Source organism: Sander lucioperca, chromosome 3 (genome assembly GCF_008315115.2).
Source record: "Sander lucioperca isolate FBNREF2018 chromosome 3, SLUC_FBN_1.2, whole genome shotgun sequence".
NCBI lineage: Eukaryota > Metazoa > Chordata > Actinopteri > Perciformes > Percidae > Sander > Sander lucioperca.
In genome coordinates, this window is record NC_050175.1 from 17128957 (window position 1) to 17151531 (window position 22575).

General features: G+C 39.5%; 1 protein-coding gene across 1 annotated transcript in view; it reads right to left on the reverse strand.

Moving 5' to 3' along the window:
* The window catches only part of tspan15 (tetraspanin 15), a 34116-nt gene extending 12460 nt beyond the window's left edge, over window positions 1-21656 (reverse strand). Inside the window, exons 1-3 of the mRNA XM_031314422.2 lie at window positions 21356-21656; window positions 3636-3821; window positions 2310-2384 (exon numbers count right to left, since the gene is read on the reverse strand). Coding sequence (XP_031170282.1) covers window positions 2310-2384; window positions 3636-3821; window positions 21356-21445 — 351 coding nt within the window. The 5' untranslated portion in view covers window positions 21446-21656. The remainder of the gene's footprint in view (window positions 1-2309; window positions 2385-3635; window positions 3822-21355) is intronic.
* Between the last annotated feature and the right edge of the window lie 919 nt (window positions 21657-22575).

Sequence of the window (22575 nt, forward strand, 5' to 3'; positions counted from 1 at the left end):
AATAATTGGGCTTTTTACCCCATTCAGGCCTGTCGATGCTCCGTCATTTCTCTCTTTTAACCACAGTTAATAAAGACTTGAATTGGCTCCTCTCATGAGAGTCACAGAGATTAAAAGGGACTGAGCCTTTCATTTAATTTCTTTTCTTCCTCCCCTGAACATATCAGGTCTTCACAGTGAATCTATAGGGGGAGGACCGTCACATTTAAACCACATTACAATGAGCAGATTTATAGACTTGGAGTTAGTCTACTGAAGCGTTTTCCTTTGAGACAGAAAACACTGGACCATTATTAAAGAACCCACTATAGGCTCACTTATTCTTATAAAATGCACTGCCATATCTTTTTCATCTCAATGTAAATGAGACGACAGAAAAAGATGTGACACTGTATTAGAAGCTCAGTTTTATTGTATTTTCCATTAACACACTGAAATCATTATTTTGATAATTGAGATTCTCTTTTGAATAACAGGCATAAACATTGAAAAGCACCACACAATATTATTGAAAAAAGTTATTCTAAGGCAGGCCATTATTATGTTTAATGTAAAAGTCATGTAAATGAGATGAAAGCATATAAGAGGAGAAGAGACAGACTGATACTCAAGCTTTTCCCCAAAGAGCCAAATTAAGATATTCATAAATGACAGTTTTCATAAATGACATCTCAGAAGACTGTTATAATCATACCCATTAGGTGCTTTAATCATGGCTCATGGTCACATTACTACATTAGCACTATCTCACTTATCAAGGTGTGATTTTTCTGTGTAAAATCTAATGACCATCTAATGATGAAACCCTTATATATGTATATACACATAAAAATATTATATAATATATATTATATAATATATAATAATACAAAAATAGTATGAGGCACTTTAATGCATCGTCAGCTGTACCATGATCTTCATGTAAATAAGATGAAGACAAAACTTTTTTTTTTTTTTTTAAAAAGACAAATTTGACTAATTTTTATTTATGTTTCTATAGAATCACACAAATGCAAAGGCAAAACAAGACAAAGTGCACGATGAGTTGTTATTCCACAATGCACTAATTCCTGCTACAGCAGGCACATATCTGATAAGAAAGTTTAGCAGCAACCATGATGATGAAGGGTACAGTGGCTCTCCTATTTGTTTGGATGCAAATTTAAAGCAGTTATCTTTGTTAGAGGATCATGACAAGATATAAATACCTGATCTCACTCCTATAGAGAATCTACTAAAGGTCAGCATATTGTAGGCACAGTTAGTATTTGTCATGTGCTTACCAACTCTGATTAATATTTATAGTAGCTGATGATTAACATATAATACTGAAATGATGATTTGAGAATTTTGGTCAACACATTTAAAGTATATGGACAGTAAGTTTGAGTCTATAACACTGTTTGCTTTGCATGAAAAATAAAATTACTACAACCCTTACTCCATTACAAAAAAGGTAATTATTTCGGGTCTCTCTAGGTCACGTTAGTCTTTTTTTTCCCCACAAAGCAATGTTCATAGTCGCAACGCGACAAAGCTGCTCGTACAGTCACCACTGCATAACAAAACCCGATCATGCTGCGTTAGTATGCACGGGAACATTATTGTGTTTTATTGCAGGGAGGGAAATTAGATCAAAAACTGAAGACAGAGATAATAAGTAAGACAATGGGAGAAACAAAAAGGATGCAAGAAAAGGTTTAGGAGAGAGATATTTGACGTGAGAGGGAAGAAAGATACAGAAACACAAATACAGGTCAGGAAAGCAGAACGTTTCATCTGCATACTGATATCATTCAAATGATAATTCTATCTACTCTTTGAACAGATCAGTTCTGATTATACTGTCTCTGTGCATTTCCTGACTAGAAATATGAGAGAATAAGATTTCACTGTGTCACTGAAGTAAATCAACTTATTAACATGCATGGTTTGGTTCATCATTTGTCTAAAATATGCCATTTGGTGACGGTCAGCTTTGAAAAAAGAGAATTATGACATACATTTACTTTAATTTACTCCATCCCATTAAATCATGGTATTTTCCACTAAGTGTAATGTAGGTGGTCATGGTTTATTCATTCACACTACCTTGTGCAGTTAAAAAAGACATGCAGTGTTGCGAGAGCAGAGCTGAGACCAACCAAGAACCAAACTATACATTATTAATCAGATTCATTTTTCTTGGTTTGTAATATTTCCTCACGATAAACAGTATGTCAACATCAGTTTACTGCTACATAAAGCTTTGGTTGTTATGTGTGTGTTTCTAACGGTCAAGTTATTGATCAACACCTTGGACAGCTCACCTGGTTGCGAAACATTAGCGCCATTATTCCTCCCAGCAGCTCCAGGATCAGACACAGAGACAGGGTGTACATGAACTGTGACCAAACACACAACAGAGAGGAAGAGCCATTATACACTTACACATTATTCACTTCAAATTTCAATATTTATCTTTAAAACATATTATTATAAAAAAAATAAATATAAAAATGTAGGGTTTCTACCACTGCCTCAAAACTATATCTCTTAACAATTGGGATGCATACGATGTTTTTACATAGAAGCGCAGTTATGGTGTGCATTAAGTCCTTCCACTGCTGGCTTTTCTCATTAGGACAGCGACAAGTCAACACCTCAGGCACAAATGTCTGCAGTCTACTTTTCTAAATATACTGCATTCTATAAGACTACTTGTGTCACAGGCATATCACACTTTCAAACATTCCTAATCCTGCGATGTACTTCATTTTGAGGTCATAAGAGGTCGCTTGTTTTTCTGCATCCCGCAACAACTGGAGTCATTAAGTTCCTGTATTTGCAGTACTGTCCGTGTAGAGGCTAAACCCAAGCTTTAAGCCCCTGAGGTGCTCTTCTACGGGTAGAGTAACTGACGCACTTTTTACCTTTTTGATCAATGAAAGTCCAAGTCATATTTGCAGTTAACACCATTGGTTCAATTTATTTCCATGAGATATTCGTGTGGTCAAAAACTATATGTGCTTCCCGGTTGCACCTGAGGAACCAAAGATTGGTTCCTATTTATACCAAGAGCACTAATTGGCTCTTACAGTCCGTCTTGATTTCTTCACCCACCTTTTTTTGCTTCCCTGTTGTAGCGTAAAAGAAAAGCAAATGCTTCAATGCCCAGAGTATGGAATGTCACTGATAGTCAGACTTATGGTCTAACATCTCTGCTGGTTAGAAATGCATGAGAAACTACGGGAACATGACAGAACACACAGAACCCCCTCACACACAACCTTCATATACATTGCAGGAACATGCATTAGCATGAGACTTCTGAGAGGTCCATGTGACGTTAATACCAATTCATTGTGAGACACAACAGACAAGCCCTGTGTTATACTGTATGTGTGTTTATTTTTTTCCACAGGTGTTTTTTCAAAAGGTATTTATTGGTACACATGAAGTTAAATATTAACACACTGGTTCATAACTAATGCTGCTTTATGAATAAGAAAATGAACAGTGAAAGCATGCATTGTTCTTAAAGTGTGTCATTTTAAAAACAAAAACAAAGAAGAAATACAACATTTACAGACATACTGTATTCTAAGCATCCCAGCAGCCACTTTGTTGTTTAAAAAAGATACATTACCACTCACCACTTTCAGTAGGGTTAGATTATCCCTCAGTGATCCCAAGACTCCAATGAGCGAAACAATAAACATAAGGATTCCCAGAACGATCAGGATTATAGCTGGGGCCAAAAACACTCCCTCCAGTGTCTTGAAGCGTTGTCTCTCCACCTCAGCATAGATACCAATGGCCAGGATAAAGCCGCCTATCAACTGGAAACACAATGAGAAGAAGTAAGGACGGGTAAGTCATCAGCTTGATCTTGATGGGAAACAAGCAGGTGTCTGAATTCATATAATTTCAGTAGGGCTGAACGATTTTTGAAAATAACCCCAATTTTTCCCAAATATTGCGATTTCGATTCGATTATTTTTTTAAGCTTTCAATTTCAATTTTATTTATAGTATCAAATCATAACAAGAGTTATCTCGAGACACTTTACAGATAGAGTAGGTCTAGACCAAACTCTGTACTTTACGAAGCCCCAACTATTACAGTGGTTGCCTCAAGAGCAAGCATTAGCAGTAGCTATTGCGACAGTGGCAAGGAAAAACTCCCTTAGCTTTGTCTTCTCTATTATTCAACAAAGACAAACAATAAATCATTTTATAGTATGAACAACACACAATTACACACTAGACAGTTAAAAAAGTAAAATTATAGTATATACACACACACACACACACACACACACACACACACACACACACACACACACACACACACGTGTATTTTTTTTTTTACAGTGCACAGAGGAGCTGCCTCCAGCCCCTCCCCCTCGGGAAGTTGCGTGCTGCCGTGTGCACTTGTTCAGAGAGGCTATCGTTGCGTTAGCTAGTTGCTGGTGTTCTTGCCGTGGGATTAACTATACTAATAAAACCGTTGAAACACCGCGGCCACGCTGCTGTGAAAGCTCCCCGAACGTCATTTATCAGAGTCTGGTTGTTACCCCTCTCAGTGGCAGCTCCTCCACTCCATATCTTTATAACGGAGCTAACCGCTAACCGGAGCTAACCGCTAATCAGAGCTAGTTGCCAACCGAGCCTTCAGTTCTGCGTGTCTGTATCCATTAACTGCACGTATGGACTCGAACCAGAATAAAACCCTTCATTTTATTAAAATGGCTGTAAAAGTTTTAAACTACAACTCAGAGTTGTTTGAATGACAGAAATCAGTTCAAGGTACAGTGTAGCGTTAGCGTGCTAAGTTGATGCTTTCTCTGCGGAGTGCAGACTGATTTGCTCTCGCGAGTCATGTGACCAAATCGCAGCCTTTGCGATTAGGAAATCGCGTTTTAACATATTGCGATATTATCGCAAATGCAATTAATCGTTCAGCCCTAAATTTCAGCAGCTTTAAAGCAGCCATATTATGCTCATTTTCAGGTTCATAATTGTATTTTAAGGTTGTACCAGAATAGGTTTACATGGTTTAATTTTCAAAAAACACCATATTTTTGTTGTACTGCAGTGCTCTCTCTCACTGCTGCAGATCCTCTTTTCACCTGGTCTCTGTTTTAGCTACAGAGTGAGACCTCTTTTCTTCTTCTTCTGTACTATCTTTGATTGCACTTGCACATGCCCAGTAGCTCAGATGTAGATCATGTCAGCTAGCTAGCTCCATAGACAGTAAAAGAAAGGCTGTTTCTACAACTTCGGTCAGTTACAAGGCAGGATTAGCTGGGAGATTTCTAAATGAGGGCGCACATGTAAGTAGTTCTTTTGTAGATTATGGTGAACTTGTGTGTGTTGTAGCACTGCTTTGCTACTGAGAACGAGGTAGCATGCTAGCGTTAGCATGCTAGCGTTAGCATTAGCGTTAGCATGCTAACGCTGCGAGCTAATGGTTGCGGTTAGCCTGCTCGTTTCGGCTTGTGACGTCACAAGCCGTGCCGATTTTGAACAGCTCACCCAGAGACTGAAGGCAGGACACATTCAGAAACCGTATCTCACTCTAAACAGCATGGATGGATTTTTTTCAAAGTTTGTATGTGTGTGGAAGCACCAGAGACACAACATAACACCCCAAATCCCAGAAAAAGTGATTTTTTCATAATATGGGCACTTTAAAATATGACTAAAAAAAGAAAAGCCAAAGCTTCATGATTTCCTCAATTAGATGTCACGTTCACAGCCACCCCTCAGTGTAAAGGAATCATCGGCAAGGGAGCGTAATGGGTTCATCAGGTTTTAACATATATCATATGTACAAATGTGATCAAAAAGATGTTAACACTGCAGTTTATACTTTTTATTTTGCTTGTAGATTCCCATTCAAACTACTCATGTTTTTAGCCATGCTAGCCATGTGGCTGTAAGATTGGCAATGATGCCGACTGGCATCACCTCGGTTCAGAGTCTGAACCGAGGTGATGGATCAACTGACTGTCATTGCCAATGTTTGAGACATTTCAGTCTTTACTTCAGACTGAAATATCTCAAACATTATTAGATGGATTGCCATGAAATTTTATACAGACATTCAAAGTACATAAACTAATAACATTCCCATCAGCATCAGCGGTACTTTGAGTTTTGCGCTAATAAGCAAATGTTAGCTAACACACTAAACTAATATGGTGAGAATGGTAAGCATTACATCTGCTTAGCATCAGCATGTTAGCTTTGTCATTGTAAGCATTGTAAGTGTGCTGACTTTAGCATTTACTGTAGCTTCTGTGCCCAAATGCAGCCTCACAGAGCAGCTAGCATGACTCTTGTTTAATATCAGTGGACAAAATCTACTACTACTACTAAACTCAAAAAGTGACCTCCCTAAGCATTGGCAGTGGTGGCCTAAAAGGTCAAAGAAGCGAGCTTGGGACCCGGAGGTCGCTGGTTCAATCCCCAGACCGGCAGGTTACAATCTGGGTAGGCCAAGGGGAAAAGTTACCACCACTGAGGTGCCCTTGAGCAAGGTCCTTAACCCCAACTGCTCCAGTGGCCAGCAGATCAGACTGTGGTTGTAATGGGCAGCTTCCAGGTACGAATGTGTAATGTGAATGTGACAGGTCGTCGTTGCAAATAAGAATTTGTTCTCAATCAATTGACTTACCTGGATAAATAAATATAAAAACACCGGCCTGTCCGTAGGACTCTCTAGTCTCGAGAGTATAACACGTCTGCTTATGACACCATACAGCCTGATAAGATTCTAATTATAATCTGCATTTTCACCAGAATGGAGTGGACTGCAGTAACAGATGATTCAGTGTTGGAATTGTAATTCCGCTTTCTTAAATTAGGTTCTTTAAAGCACTTTAGTTTGCGATACAGTGAATGTACTGGGAACAATCAGTGCGTAGAGCTGTAATCGGGCCTTAAAAGTTCGGCCCGACAAGGCCCGAGCCCGACAAGTACATTTTGATTGACAGGTTTTTAAAAGCCTGAACCCGTTTACAGCCCGACTGTACAAAAGGCCGTCTATCAGCAGTGATTAGAGTGCATGTCGGAAAATAGCGCGGACACTCGCTTTACACCGTGAGCGGGCACACGCACCACTCGGCGGAAAAGGGAGAGAAAGAAAAAAGAGACTGCGCCGCACGCACACAACTCTTTTGTCTTCTGTCAAGAATGAGTCATTTATACATTTTTTAACATCATTTATTCATGACTAACGTAGGCTATAGGCCACTTGGAAGTTGGAGCAAAGAAATAAAATAAGTCCTCCAGAAGCCAGTCTCCGTTTCACCTCCTCAGCATCCATTTTCACGCTATTCGAAACGCTTCACCTGACCGCTCATTTACTGCGCAACCCGGAGCACAAACCCGAGCCCGGCCCGAGCCTGTGTAACATGATAGAAATTAAGACCGAACCCGTCGTGTCCCGTCGGGTCCTGTCGGGTCCTGTCGGGCAAAGATCTTCAGCTCTATCCATTTGTCTGGGTACGGGTACATTACTCTTCAGCAGTCTTTGTGATTTTAATCCTTCTGTTTAAGGCTTTCATTGCATCCATCCATTTATAAAAAAGAGAATTATGGTGATCATGGTTTCCTATCATCAATATTTCAGAAACGTCAGGGTCACTGAATGAACAGGATGGAACATCACCATCATCAAAACACTATCAGTAGTCAATAATCACTTTAACAATATCATCACAGGTAGGAACTGCCTCTTCTTCTGTGCTCAAATGGAATCACAATTTCTTTTTTCAACAAAACTAGAAAGAACAATTTAGAGGTTTTGAGAAAAGGTCAACAAACCTCCAATTAAATGGGGATACATATAATTAGAAAAACGTAGATGAATGTTTTGAAAACTGAGATCTTTCACAACCTAACTATACAGTAAAATGATCCCAACAGTATAATGATGGTGGCATGGCTTCTGGTGTTTAAATAGCAGTGCACCTCGATCAACTGCCTAATTTGGTATTATGCTACAGACATAAAAGTAGTCTCGACAAGTACTGTATAGCTGCTAATGGATGCTAATTGCAGGCTTTACTCTCAAGCATATGTAAACAGGTCAGCCACAAGTGACTGACCATTAAGGTCTAACTTTGATAAGAGTGCTGGTATGCTTTAATAAGCCTTGGCTGCATGGTGAGATATTCAGTTTGAGCCCACAACTAAAAACTTACAAAAACTGAAAACTTCTAAACCACAACAGAGCAGCAACATACCACTCTACTAACTGAAGGATATATCACATCAGCGCGCATTTACATAGAAATTAAAATGGTTAATTTGATCCTTCCTCAAAAGGTCAGTTTAATTACATTATAGTAAATAATTTCATTTAATTTAAGGACCACCATCTGGCAAATGTAATAATTGTTTCACACTGACGAGTTCATACAGACCAGAGCTCACCGCACGACAGAGAAACAGCTGATTGAAACAGAAGCGTGATTCTTCATTCAAAATAATTTGCAACTATCCAGTCCAGTGTTTTGTGCCTTCCTTTCCCCATCTTATTGTCACATTAACATACATCAAAGCTGCATCTACACTCTGCATTAAATTAACACCTGGAAGCAACTAATTATGCAATCTGCGACAGCAACTGTCACTACTACAGTATATTATGAGGGTGAAGCAAAACTTAAAAGGGTCAGTTCACCCAAATTACAAAGAAAACAAAAAAATATTTTCCCCCTAGGCTCTAATATTATCTAGCATGGAGATAGTTTTGGTTGTATGAAATATCCGTGTATGATAATTTGGCTGCCAACCCAAAACAATAGAGGTGTTTTTAATTTGTGGTGCTCTCAGCACTGTAAACAATGCCCCAGTTAGTCAGGATAATCAAAACACCTCGCAGTGAACAGTTTTAAGTAGAATTACTTTTACTAAAGACAGAATGAATATTTTGGATGAGCTTTGTTGATTAATTTCAATAACTGACTGATAACTGATAAAACAGTACATCCATCAGCATCATAGCAGTTAACAGTGACAGGCAGTCTGCTGAAATGCAAGGACAAATCGTTTGTGAACTATAAACAGGCCTTGCACTCACACTCAAGTCTCCTAAAGATGACTGTGTTACTATTCTCATTCATAATCTTAAAAGGAGGCGTGAAGGCAAAAAGAAAAATTCTGGTGAAGCAGATTGCAGCAGCTTTTTCTTCTCCCTGTTAATGTATACTGTAAATTGAAGTAGAAAATGAACACACTCAATACACGACAACAAATTTAAATGACCAAGCCTGTCCCTAAAATGAGCTCCGGGTAAATCTAAAATTAAAAAGGCCATTTACACAGATTCAATTTCAGCCAAATGGCACATGAGTAAATGTAGGACTGTAATGTGATCAGGCAGCTGAAGCAGTAACTGGCCACAAACCAATGGCATATAATGACTTAAATTTTTTTTTTATTCATGTATCCAGGGAGGGTCAAGAGAGTCTAAAACTAACAACATTCGCCTTTCAAGCACTGTACAATGACAAATCTATATATTCATGGAAGCTGCTAAACACAATACACTAACACACATGACATGAGGAAAATACACTTTCTATAAACGAAAACTGTGGTTTATTACACCTTGGGTTTTAGTTTTGTTCAGGCCACTATTTCTAACAGTTATGATAACATTTTATGCAAGTAATTGCTGAGATCAAATAGGACCAAAGGGGCAACAGCTCTATTCACACATTTGTGTGAATAGAGCCACTTATTGTGCGGAGTATTCACGGTGAGAGAGTGGGCTTATTAATGACGTTTCTAATGACGAAGAAAATAAACATCAGAGGGTGAAGAAGTGTGATTTAGATAAAGACGGCAATGAAAATGTCTAACTGGAGCAAGCGTGCGGGAAGGGGGGTGCTGTGGGTGCTGCAGCACCCCTGCTGGCAGGAGCTGGATTTTATATTTTTTAAATAATTACTAATTTGCTGTCTGACATTATTTATATTTTTGTATATCAAATAATGAGGCAAATAGCAAAAAAGGGTTATGGCTAGGTTTGAATATAGCCTACTAAAAATTAACTGTTATAGCTGCTATAGAGGTCAAAGTGAAAGTGAGTCAAGTGACGTGACTCGCTGAGAGAGAGCAGGCTGAGGCTAGTTGACTGGAACGTTAGTTGTAGAGAAGAATATGTCGCAGAAAAGGATACAAGATTTTTTCTTCCGGCATAGTAATGCGGCTAAAATTAGCAAGATTTCATCTGTAGATGTTACAGTTGATGTTTCCTCGTCCACTGCCGAGGCAAACTCTGTTGGGGCAGCTGAAGAGCCCGAGTCTGAAATAACGTTAGCAAGCAACTCGGCTAACGTTAGCAGCACCATCAAAGCATCTAACGACAACTTTACAGAAGGATTCGAAAAGCCCTGTCAGCCAAGCAACTTCAGTTATCCTGGAAGGAGGTTCGGGACAGAAACTTTTCAACGGTCTTTTCACCTGAGATGAGAATGAATGATAAACCGTTTCTTGTGTCATTTGTTGTGTTAGAGTGCCATCTACTGGGCATGATTGGTAATTATCCTGAAATACGGGAATATATTCAGCTTACTTCCTGTTCATGTGTGGAAAAGAACTATGGTTTACACGCTGGTTTAGTGTCTCCTGAAACTCTGGTTATTCTGCAAAAAGAATAAGTTGCTTTAAAGATAATTCCGTTCCCTGTGAGAGCAATGCCTGTAAGTACGACTGTTTTCATTGCATATGTTTTATGTAACAAAAACCGCTGTGACGTGGTTAGGACACATTTGCTGTGGAGAAGGCACAAGTTAGGAAATTGTTGGCGAGGTCATTGCAGCCTGATTATTAGCATATATTTTCAAGCCAAACATCTCTGGTGTGGTTTTGACGATCAGAAAAGTATACCTTAGCTATATACTGAAACAGGCTAATGATGTCAATTGCGCTTCTGTGATGTTAGGGTGCGCGCAGTAGAGTCGGAGTGGCGAGTGCTGTCGCATAATTGTGGAACAGTGGAATTTGTGGCTGCCCAGGACTTTTCTAAAACTTCTCACTCTCACCCACACACTGCGCTAAAATGACGTATTTAGCTGTCAAAATCCGAAACATTTCCTGGGGGAGAGAAATCGTCAGACATCCTTTATTTTGTTATTCAGCAACCCTGGTCAAAAATAGGTTCCCGCGCGCCTGAACTGGAGAGACTTGCCTTCTGCAAGCTCTACCCAGGCACCACCCCTCGCCTCAACCAAACAGAATATTTCCAGTAAGTGAGAATGCGTCTGACATGGAGAATATCCTGTTGTGTGCTGCATGTGTATAAGGGAAACTCAAGACATTGTCCAGAGTGAATATGTGGAAATGGCTAGACACGGGCAGTTCAGGCATGAGTAGTCAGATTGGCTGTAAACAAGCTGACAGTTTTGCAGGCGTCTGATTATCTAAACCACTTTATTCAAAGGTAAACCTGAGCACAACCATAATGAGGTTTTTAACAAGACTAACCGTTTTTTAGCCAAATGTTAACATCACAAAGACAATGCTAATATGTTGAGCAGGTGTAATGTTTACCATCTTAGCATGCTAACATTTGCAAATTACAAAAACAGAAGGAACTATACAGTAACATACATCCGAGTTGTCTTCATACTACACACCAGCAGTCATTCAACGGAAAACAGTTAAAAGGTGGAGTTAACCTTTTTAATTCAGTCTCTGAAGCAAAGAAGACTTTGCTCCACAGACAGACAGAGACACAGACACACACACACACACACACACACACACACACACACACACACACACACAGTTTAGATTACAGCATTGCGACTGCAAACATCTCACTCTTTGACAGGATTGTTGCTAATTGCTGTCTGCCTCCCCATGATTTATCTTCAGCCTTTCCAAATTAAGATAGACATGTCAGTGAAAAAGAGGAGGAGGAAGGAAAGAAAAGGAGTGTTTTTACATTAGTAGTCATCTGTGAGTTCTGAAGGTTGAAGCACTGTTTAGAATCCACCAATATGGCTTTTCCTTACATGTCTCTGCTTGCTGTCTGTTATGGTATCTCGCTGCTGGCTGGTCGCACGCCCACCCTGTACTAACTTCTTCAGTCAAGAGGAGAGAGGGGGGCACTTAGAGCCATAGAGAGAGCCTTAGAGCAACTCAAAATTTCTTTGTAAAGATGATCATGAGTAATCATCTTTACAGAGTAAACAAATCTTACTTTAAATAGCTGAGGTAATATAATAACATGGGCAGTTCTCTGTTTATCAGCATGCACTTAGCCAAAGATCACTTAGTGACAATATCAGGGCATTAGTCTTAGGTTAAGTTGTATAACCTATTTCACTCTGCTAAAACAATTTCACAGTGCTATAAGTGTGCTTGACTAACTCATGTCAGGCCATACAGTGCAGTGCTGAAACTCAGATGAAACTCTGAAACCATGCAAGCTACAAGCTGCAGACATGGGACAAAAAATGCACTTATACAATGACTCACTGCAGGACTGTGACCTCAGGGCATCAGTTGTCTGCTGCTTTACAATTTCACACAAACTAATCTGAAGAAGAATCAACTTCAATTTGAAGATACCTTGTTTAACAGATTTACCAGATATTCAAACTGTAAAGGAACATTAGAAAGCCATCATTTTTAGCCACACTATTGGCATGGCTCCATGGATGCAATGTCGATCTGTCTGTTGGTCATTGCTTTACTTTGGTCCAGACTGAAATATCTCAACAAAAACTGACCTCCCTAAGCATTGGCCTGTCTGTGAGACTGTAGAGCTTGAGAGTATGAAACGTCTGCTACTGACACCATACAGCCTAATAAGACACACAACACTGGTGTGAGTTTACACAGAAAATAATATGGAAAGGACACAGCCCTGGGTCACCCCAGCACTGTGAAAATTGCAATCTCTGGCTGCAGGTCTCTGGTTTGGGCATGGCAAATTGGCTCGATAGCACCCCCTATCAGTTTTCAAAGTTAAAGCCCCCTCCTTTAACTCTCATGTAGAGGCAGGAAATTTGGTAGGCATATGTAGCTTATCCAGACATACAAAAAAGCCTATTGGACCCACCCCATAAACCCAACAGGAGGCCCGCTTCAATCCGATTTTATCCGATTGACTTCAAAATTGGTGAGTATGATCTAAAGACCATGGCGAAGCTACATTGCGAAGCTTTTTAGTGCACGCCAAAAGTTGTGGGTGGGACATAGCATTGGTTTTCATGCTTCGCCATGAAACAGCAAGGGGTTAGTAACTAAACTGTACATTGTCCAGTCTGTTCTAAATTGCTCAGGCTGTATAAGGGTCCTGGCTTGAAGACATCTACATGTCAATATTGAGGTATAATTATAGCTCCACCTACTGGCAACAGGAAGTTACAGTCGTTACACTTTGATGTCCTCTACCTAATGGGTTTACCAGATCCACCTTAAAAGTGTTCAGGAAAGCCTTAAGAGGGAATGGAGGGAATTAATTTTAAGTCATGCGTGCAGTGTCCGACGGTCATGGAAATACACGACCACGTCGACTGGGAGCTGCCGGCACCCCCGACGTGCACAGAGTGCGATCACTGCTTGCAGCTTTTATTTATGTAATTGTTTCTTTAACATTTTACATTTATTGTTTATTTCTTTTTAATATGTTTATGTATGCACCATCCACCAAGGCAAATTCCTTGTGTTACTTGGCAATAAATCCTTTTCTGATTCTGATTCGTAGGACACCAATGTGTCTTGGACTTTAGACTATTCTGATGACAATTAAACCTTGTGATTTTTACATGAAGCACACAGGGATATTTTTACTTGATAGACATATAACACCAGTAAACAGTTGTTGTTCAGTCAGTAAGGCACAAAGTCAGAATTTACAGTGCATATACAAGTGGTCAAAAGTCCTGGGTTAAACTACGAAGTCCCAATATGTGCACGTGTTTTAGTGTGTATCAGTATGAGCCATAAAGTGTGCTCCGTCAACCCTTACTGGGTAGATACAATTTAAGAAAAGCACATAACTTCATATAGCAGACTGCGGTGAAATAAACCTACAGGAACAACAACTTGGGATAACAGTTGTGTATTCAAATTCTACATTAATTAGGTTTAAAAATCAACTGACATGAAAGCAATTTATGACAAATTACAGATGGTAATCATAACTGCTGACAAAATGGTTTTACAGCACTCCAATTATGTTCTAGTAATCAAAAATAATAGCTTCATCTTTAAATGTGACTGATTAAAACCTATGATACATTGCTTACTAACTCTGCTCTGCATGCCTACTAAATGCACTGCATTATGTCACTACACACATTGTTATAACAACATCTCAGAATACCTTTCAGAGGCAGTAGACCTTTGGAATAATCACCTTACATGCTTTGGTTATTGCTTTTTGGTTTGGGTTAGTTTTTGTTTTAGTCTACATACAGTATACAGTAACGCTGGATTAGATTAAAGCACCCATATTATGCTCATTTTCAGGTTCATAATTGTATTTTAAGGTTGTACCAGAATAGGTTTACATGGTCTAATTTTCAAAAAACACCATATTTTTGTTGTACTGCACCGCTCTCTCTCACTGCTGCAGATCCTCTTTTCAGCTGGTCTCTGTTTTAGCTACAGAGTGAGACCTCTTTTCTTCTTCTTCTTCTGTACTATCTTTGATTGCACTTGCACATGCGCAGTAGCTCAGATGTAGATCATGTCAGCTAGCTAGCTCCATAGACAGTAAAAGAAAGGCTGTTTCTACAACTTCGATCAGTTACAAGGCAGGATTAGCTGGGAGACTTCTAAATGAGGGCGCACATGTAAGTAGTTCTTTTGTAGATTATGGTGAACTTGTGTGTGTTGTAGCAGTGCTTTGCTATTGAGAACAAGGTAGCATGCTAGCGTTAGCATTAGCGTTAGCATTAGCATTAGCATGCTAACGCTAACGCTACGAGCTAATGGTTGCGGTTAGCCTGCTCGTTTCGGCTTGTGACGTCACAAGCCATGCCGATTTTGAAGAGCTCACCCAGAGCCTGAAGGCAGGACACATTCAGGAACCGTATCTCACTCTAAACAGCATGGATGGATTTTTTTCAAAGTTTGTATGTGTGTGGAAGCACCAGAGACACAACATAACACCCCAAATCCCAGAAAAAGTGATTTTTTCATAATATGGGCACTTTAAGTCATTTTCCTTGTACAACTTATTTTCCACATTGAGCAGGAAATATCTGTACATTGTTCCTCCAACATAACTATTTTACGTGGCTGTTTGCAGCCTCAGCAGCTAGTTTCTAGCACATGGACATCCTGTCCTGCGGGACACTGAATCAGTGTGAACAACAGGTCATTTTCAATAAAAAAGAGGATTTAATAAAAATCTGAAAGCAACACAGTGAGAGACAATTATACTCTTACAGCTTCCTTTTTAAAGTAGTTTGAAAGATTAGTTAATTTATGAGAAAGCAAAGGTCTAAGGTTGGAAACATGCCACTGGAACGTGTATGGGCGACACAAAGGTACCAATAAATCACTACCAGAGAACATGGCCACTGCTGTCAATAAAGCTGCCTGTTGTATCAGCTTTAGTTGTTTCCATCACTTAATTACAAGACTGGGAACAGCATGCAGTCAATAAAAAATATGTTTAAATTACTCCCACACACCTGATTTATGAAATATTATGGCACAAAACAGTTGGGGCTAATTTTAATAAAAACACTGTGTGTGTGAACATCTGCTACTGTCAACGTTTTACTGCAGGATGCGACAATATGAACCAAGCGGCTCTTTATTCTTGACTGTAGCACGCGGAGATAAACCACATTCCTCAGAGACAGCATGTGGTCACTTTAACATGACTGAATCACCAAGCTATAGGAGCAAATTAAATATGACTGTTTTAGGCCTGCACGATTAATCGTTACGCAAGCAGTTAAAGAGTGTGCTAAGAAATCATTCTGTTTTTGATACTGTATTTAAATTGGCATTGTCCATTTCCCTAGCGACTGAAGCTGTAGTTGCAGCATGTTGATTGACATGTTTTAATTATGTAAAGACATGTTCAAGGAGTTCAGATAGAGCCTGTATCAGGGCCATATTTAGTTCAATGTGCTACATGTCACTATTTTTGGTAGCTTACTGTACTTAAATGGCCAGTATATGCTTTATTTTCTTTATTCATTGAAGCCTCTATGTTTACAGGCTTGTGGTGATGCGCAATGTGCTATAGGTGCCAAAAAAAATCTATGTTTGGTACTACCAATTTGTTTTGTTTTGTCATGGTTCATGTGTGCAATAAACATTACACTTCGTGAGAAACAAAATCGTGGCAGAGAATCGTGATATCAATTCTAAGCTAAAAAATCGTGATTCATATTTTTCCCCGAATCGTGCAGGCCTACTATCAAGGCAGCATTCATTCTTCATAATAAACCCATTACTGACTCCCTCTGCCTCACCATCCCACTTTCTCTCTCCATGAATAAATGTTTCAGAAATGTCTCACAGAAGAAAGAAAGAAGTGATTTTCTTTGTACATCAAGTGTTATGTCAGTCAGCCATCTGTCTGCATAAATATACAATCTGTCATATTGTCTATGAGAGGGAGCAGCTGCAGAGTTGGGCTATGTCACACAAAAACCTTTATTTTTTAAATAAAACTGACATAGTGTAAGCCATTGGAGTATCTTGTTTCAGTTATAAAGTACTTTCAAGACATTTGTTGAAACAAGTGTCATCACCACAAAGTATATGGCTTTAAGTTACTGCCTTCAAAAAATAAACTGATGCAAGTAAATTATAAATTTTAAGGCATTTCACCCTTGTTTGGACAAATCGTGGCATCTTAAAACATATATAAGCCCTAAACCACTTAAAATTATTTCTTTCTATGATGTGTGACTGTTAGGCTGCAAAGGGTCTCCATTACCAACACGATTTACTTAAGTTGTGAACACAACAATGCAATATTGTCATTTTTAAGTTGATATGACAACAGACATTTGCTTCTTTACACTTCCAGCAATTACACGAGCAACATTATCATTTATTTGTGAGTTATGCTTATGTCTGCCTGATGAATGCAAGTCCTATAGTCACTCTCTTTTTGGTCTACCATCTCCTGAGGGAAATATCTGGCTCTTGAGCTGCTAAATGCTCCACTATGTTCACTAGCTAGTCTCTAACTGCAACTGCCTGCTGTTTAATGCTGACCAGGAAGTGTACAGTGGATTTTTAGTTTTTTTGCTGAAAACAGCTGCCTGCTGCGACTGTAATGAAACTATGAGAGCAGTGAGAGTGAACCAAAACAGTAAAGATGCAGGTTATACAGCTAAACAATGAAGCCAAAACTCACTATAAAGCTCTATAAAGCAAAGGGGAGCGTGATAATTCTTTGTAGGTTCATCCCTATGAGCGACCCCTTTCACATTGTCATTTGATACATTATACAAAATATCAATTAAAGCCACTTAGCCTATCAGACACTAGCGACTCCCTTAGTTTGTGCATTTATAAACAAACATAATAGGCTACGTTAATCACGTTGTCATGTTGCTTATTACCAGTGTTAAACGTACAATATGTAACTTTCTGCCACTAGGGGTCTCTCAACCAAAACAATGGATTGTAAACACAGACGTTTGATGACTTAGGGAAGTTGCGTGGAATTATGGGAGTTTTTATTGCTAAACACTATTGTTGATTATAATGCATCTGTTCACGGACGAGTTTACCCATTCAAGTTTATTCACGTTACGTTTAGTAACGTTTATTCATGTCATGCTAATAAAATAGCTGCAGTTTCCCCAACATAATTACGTTTTTCTTGATTCAATCTATATTGGTAGCTGGCTGACCAGTTAGCTAGTGAGCCGGCAAGCTAACATTAGTGGCTAACGTTAGCAGGTTTTACCACACTATCACAGTATATTTCACATGCCAATGTCACCTTTTGGATTTTACCGGGCGGACGGGGTTTGTTGTAACGCTAGCTAGCTACTCAACGAGGCTGAGAGACGGGTGTGGGAGGGGATTGCAGGGGGAATCTCTGCGATGGCGAGCATGTTCGATTGCTGTTGTCAGCAGCATGAGAACATGTCCCAGCTGCCAGATCTCTTCCCTTCTGTTATCTTAACTATTCGTTTTGGTGCTTAACCCACCTGTTGTCGGGTTAATTTAGCTAGCTAACTGTAAAGACAGCTAAACGCGAAGGGGGGAGAAATTCGGCAGGGAGGAGATTTTCGGTACAAACACCGGAGACGTAGCTAGCTAGCTAACTGTAAAGACAGCTAAACACGAAGGGGGGAGAATTTCGGTACAGACACCGATAGCTAACATTATGGATGGCCGATGTTGTGACTAGGATGCCTGGGTCTGCTATTCTCTGTTTTCCCGACGCTTCATTAAACTGCCGTTAGCGCCCGGCACCGGCTGGGGCTAACGGTAACTAGCTATTGCTACATGTCCCGGCTGTGTTGTCAGCTATCATCCCGAATTATGTCTCTTTGTGCTGGGGGAGTGAGGCAGGCAGACCGGAGTGTGCTAGCTGGCTAAATTAGCATTAGATTAATCGTCAATCTATACAGCTAACGTTAACGTTACTAGTGAACTTATTCGTGGGTTAGCGCAGTGCTGCTTTTATCCATGGTCAAAACAATCATACTACTAATAACTTAATGAGCGTGTTGAACGATGTTGTAACCCTATGATGTTATCCACCAAGCATTAGCTAGCATTAATGTTAGCTACTTGTCAACCGGCACATACATTGTAGTAACATTAAGCTGGATTAATATTGATATGTATCAATAAATAAGGTTTCTGCTGTATTACTGTGTTGCAAAGTGGCATGTAATTAATCAAAAAATGATGCATTTTGCCAGAAAAAGCAGTGTTACCAGTATTTTTTTCTGTGACATTGTATGATTTACAATTACTCTCGAACGTAGCATCTGGGTGCCCGTGTTTTGACGGAAGTTACGAGTAACTAGATGGTGAAAGGTTATGACACCACTGACGGGAGACTAATTGAAACGTGACGTGTCTGAAAATAAAATAACAGATTTCTCAGGGTTTGCCATTTGATGGAAACATTTTGGATAGTGTAACTACACAACTCAAAAACATATATAACATAGGTATGGTCGTTTTTAGACATTTTAATGCAGAAAAGTTGCATATTGTACCTTTAAGCAGGCTACTTGGAAAGTGTAGAGAGCTAAGCTACCAGTTATTCTACATTAAATAAAGCTTCACTACACTGAAGCAAATGTTAGCCCCCAAATAAATGTAGCAAGCTAGGCTACAGCAACATGACAACAGTAGGCCTATTGAAGCTATTTTTTATATAATGGATGTACATGACATACACGTCTGTGTTTGGTGGTGGCATCAGTGATCCTCAGTTTTATTTCAGACCGCAGCACAAAAGCTCCGCTGCACTTCAGAATTCTCGGGGAAATGTAGCTTGTGTGAACACTACCGCACTACTTGATCAATAAAAGAGCTAAGCTACTCAATGAATGAATGAATTGTTTTATTTTTGCTACTAATAAGCTGTTTAATTCAGAAAACAGCTACACTATTGAAAAATAGTTAAACTAGCAACACAACTTCTCAACACTTCTTGCAATACAAGTTGGATTTAGCGCCGTGATGGTGTCGGCACAGGTTGCTAATGTTGGATACTTTTTAACTTGCCAGAAGGTGTCATAGTGACAAATGCCTGTTCAACCGGTTGGCATGTATTTAAACCGGTTTAGCCTCGTACAATGGGCTGGACTTGCGAAACCGTAAATCTACCCAACACTACTTCAGATGCAAATAAAGATATAGCCAGGCTTTCGGTCACTTAACCTTCATTTAGGCAATATCTACTCTTGCATTGCTTTAAACCAATCACAATTGTCTTGGGCAACGCTAAGCGCTGGACGCAGGTACGGTGCCTCTGCAAACTCGGGAAGAAACTTGTTTTGGTGGAACACGTGCATGAAGGGAGCAGCACCAGAACAATCCCGTAAATGAAACGTTGTCGATATAGACTAAAAGACAGTGATCAACCTAAATCAGTTGATGGGTGTCTTTCAACAGCAGTTTTTATTTTCCATTAAAAAAAAAAATTGTTTTCATAAATTTATCAAACACCATTAAACTATTACACTATTCTGGAGTACTCAATCAATTTATTTGTCACATGAAATCATATAGAAAATAATAATATGTTTGCATATAGGCCTACAGTATACTCCCACCATGTTCTGAGATTACAGTGCAGAACTATCAAATGATTTAAGAAGAATATTACCAGGAGCAAGGAGCCATTCACTTGCTATGCCATCCCCTTTCTATTTTCTTTCCTCCCTTTTCCCCATTACCCAACTTATTTTATGTATTTATTCATTCGCTTTACTCGGAAAAAGCCTGACACTGGCTGGCAGATTAAAACACACATATACACCTCATGCGAGTGTAACTGCACTTAGATTCAATCATAGTTATTGTATTGTTATTCTTGTTGTGTTGACTTCCTTGTTTAAAACCGCTTCAAATGTTAACAAAATATTCAAGACTCATGTGTTTATGTTCCGTCATAAATATATGAAAACTTTGCTGAATATGCCTGAAATACTAACTTGATGCCTCCGTGCAGATTATGTTGTTGGTAAGATATCTGAACAATAGGCTACAATTACTGGACCTCTGTCATTTAGAGCAATGTAATGCTGTCATTTAGCTTTCTTACATTCACTGAAACATTTGTTGCTGATCTGTCATCTGGTGGCCCACAGATGACTCATGTCTGACCACAGTAGGACACGACAGACTGTTCACAAATAGCCTGTGATATCCCAGAAACAAAGCCTGAATGTATTGTTCCTCTTTCTTTATTCTCTTTATCTGCTCTCTCGTTGTGTTTACTCAGTACGGATCAGGCAGGTAAGGGCAAGGTAAAGGTGGACGGAGGAGGGTGTGGCCACATTATAGCAGACAGACGCTTATCAAAGTAGAACATTACTCCACAGGCACCTGTCGCTTCAGAACTGTAGATCACAAAACTGAACGCTGCAATTTGAAAAGGGAATCCAATGTTGATCATTTTCTCGCAATAGTCATATTTCTTTCTATGGAGCAGAACACATGGCACCCCAACTGAAACTGAAACACACACACACACACACACACACACACACACACACACACACACACACACACACACACACACACACACACACACACACACACACACACACACACACACACACACCCAGTCTCTCGGTCTGTCCGTCTCTTCAAGCCGTAATATCTGTGCAAACACAGCTACGCGCTCCTCTTTAACAAACGATAATCATGCCGTTACTCACCCACCAGATGATGGCATAACTGAACAGGATTAATTTGAGGAAAATGTAGGAGAATCGCTGACAGTATCGGATATCGTCGTTGTTGGACATCGTGCCTGACTGAGGACAGTTCACTCCAGCGGCTCCCTGCGCTGTTGACAACACACTTCCGCGTTGTTATCGTCACCACACCTGGGACCGCACGTTGAGTGATGGATGGATGGGAGATGGGCGATCACTGAAAATGATAACGAAGGGGTGTTTTACGCCATTAAAATTTTTTATGTTAAATGAGATTTTCGAATGATTGATGTGTTAGATGAATTAGCCTACAATTGTTTTTGACTGCAGAACCACAAAATTGTTCCAGGGGCGTATCCAGGAATTATGGGCTCATTGCACTTCCTCCTCTTTTCCTTCATTTAAAAAAATAAAAGTCTCAGTGAGGTTATAATAAGCACCTTTTTAGTAGAGGTTTGGCCAAGAAGACAGCATTTACTTAGCCTGGAAATCCAGACACAAATCCGAAAGATTTGAAAGAAGAGGGGCGGCACCAAGTATGCATTTGAAAATGTCACTGCGCGCAATTGGATAACACTACGACCAATCACAACAACCACCAGTGGGTTTTCGCTAAGCCCCATACACTTAGCTACCAGCGTAGCTAACTAGTAGATTAAACTCTTGCCGGTCGGCAAAACAGCAAAAACGTCCTTCTTGCAAAGGAACAATTTGAGCGTTGTCTTTTGATCCTCTTTTAGATAAAAAGCCAAGTCTAAGTCGTTCATTGTACTGGCCAAAGCCATTTCAAACAGCTGGTGTTTATCCAGGGGCGCCGCCAGGAATTTTGGGCCCCATGACAAAAAATCAAATTGGGCCCCCTCTGCGCAGGTGTTGTCACCACATCTCTAGGACCTAACTGTCCCATCTAAAGCTTTACATAACTCTAATTAAAGGCTTGCAACTGTCTTGCTTCTTGTAGTTCAATACAGTTAATATTGTCTGTATCTTATGCAGGCTCAGGTAAGCTACTCACTGTTTCCAACTGTCCAGGATCCAGTACAGACAGTAGGTTGTTTTTGTTTTATTTTATTTCATAATGATCATTATGTGAGAAAATAATTGTTATTAATGTGTTTGAATTTCTGTCATTAATAAATATTTCATTTTCTTTTTTGTAATGGTAAAAAGAGCAAGAGAGACAGAGAAATCCCCACAGACTCCCTGCAATGATGCTAACT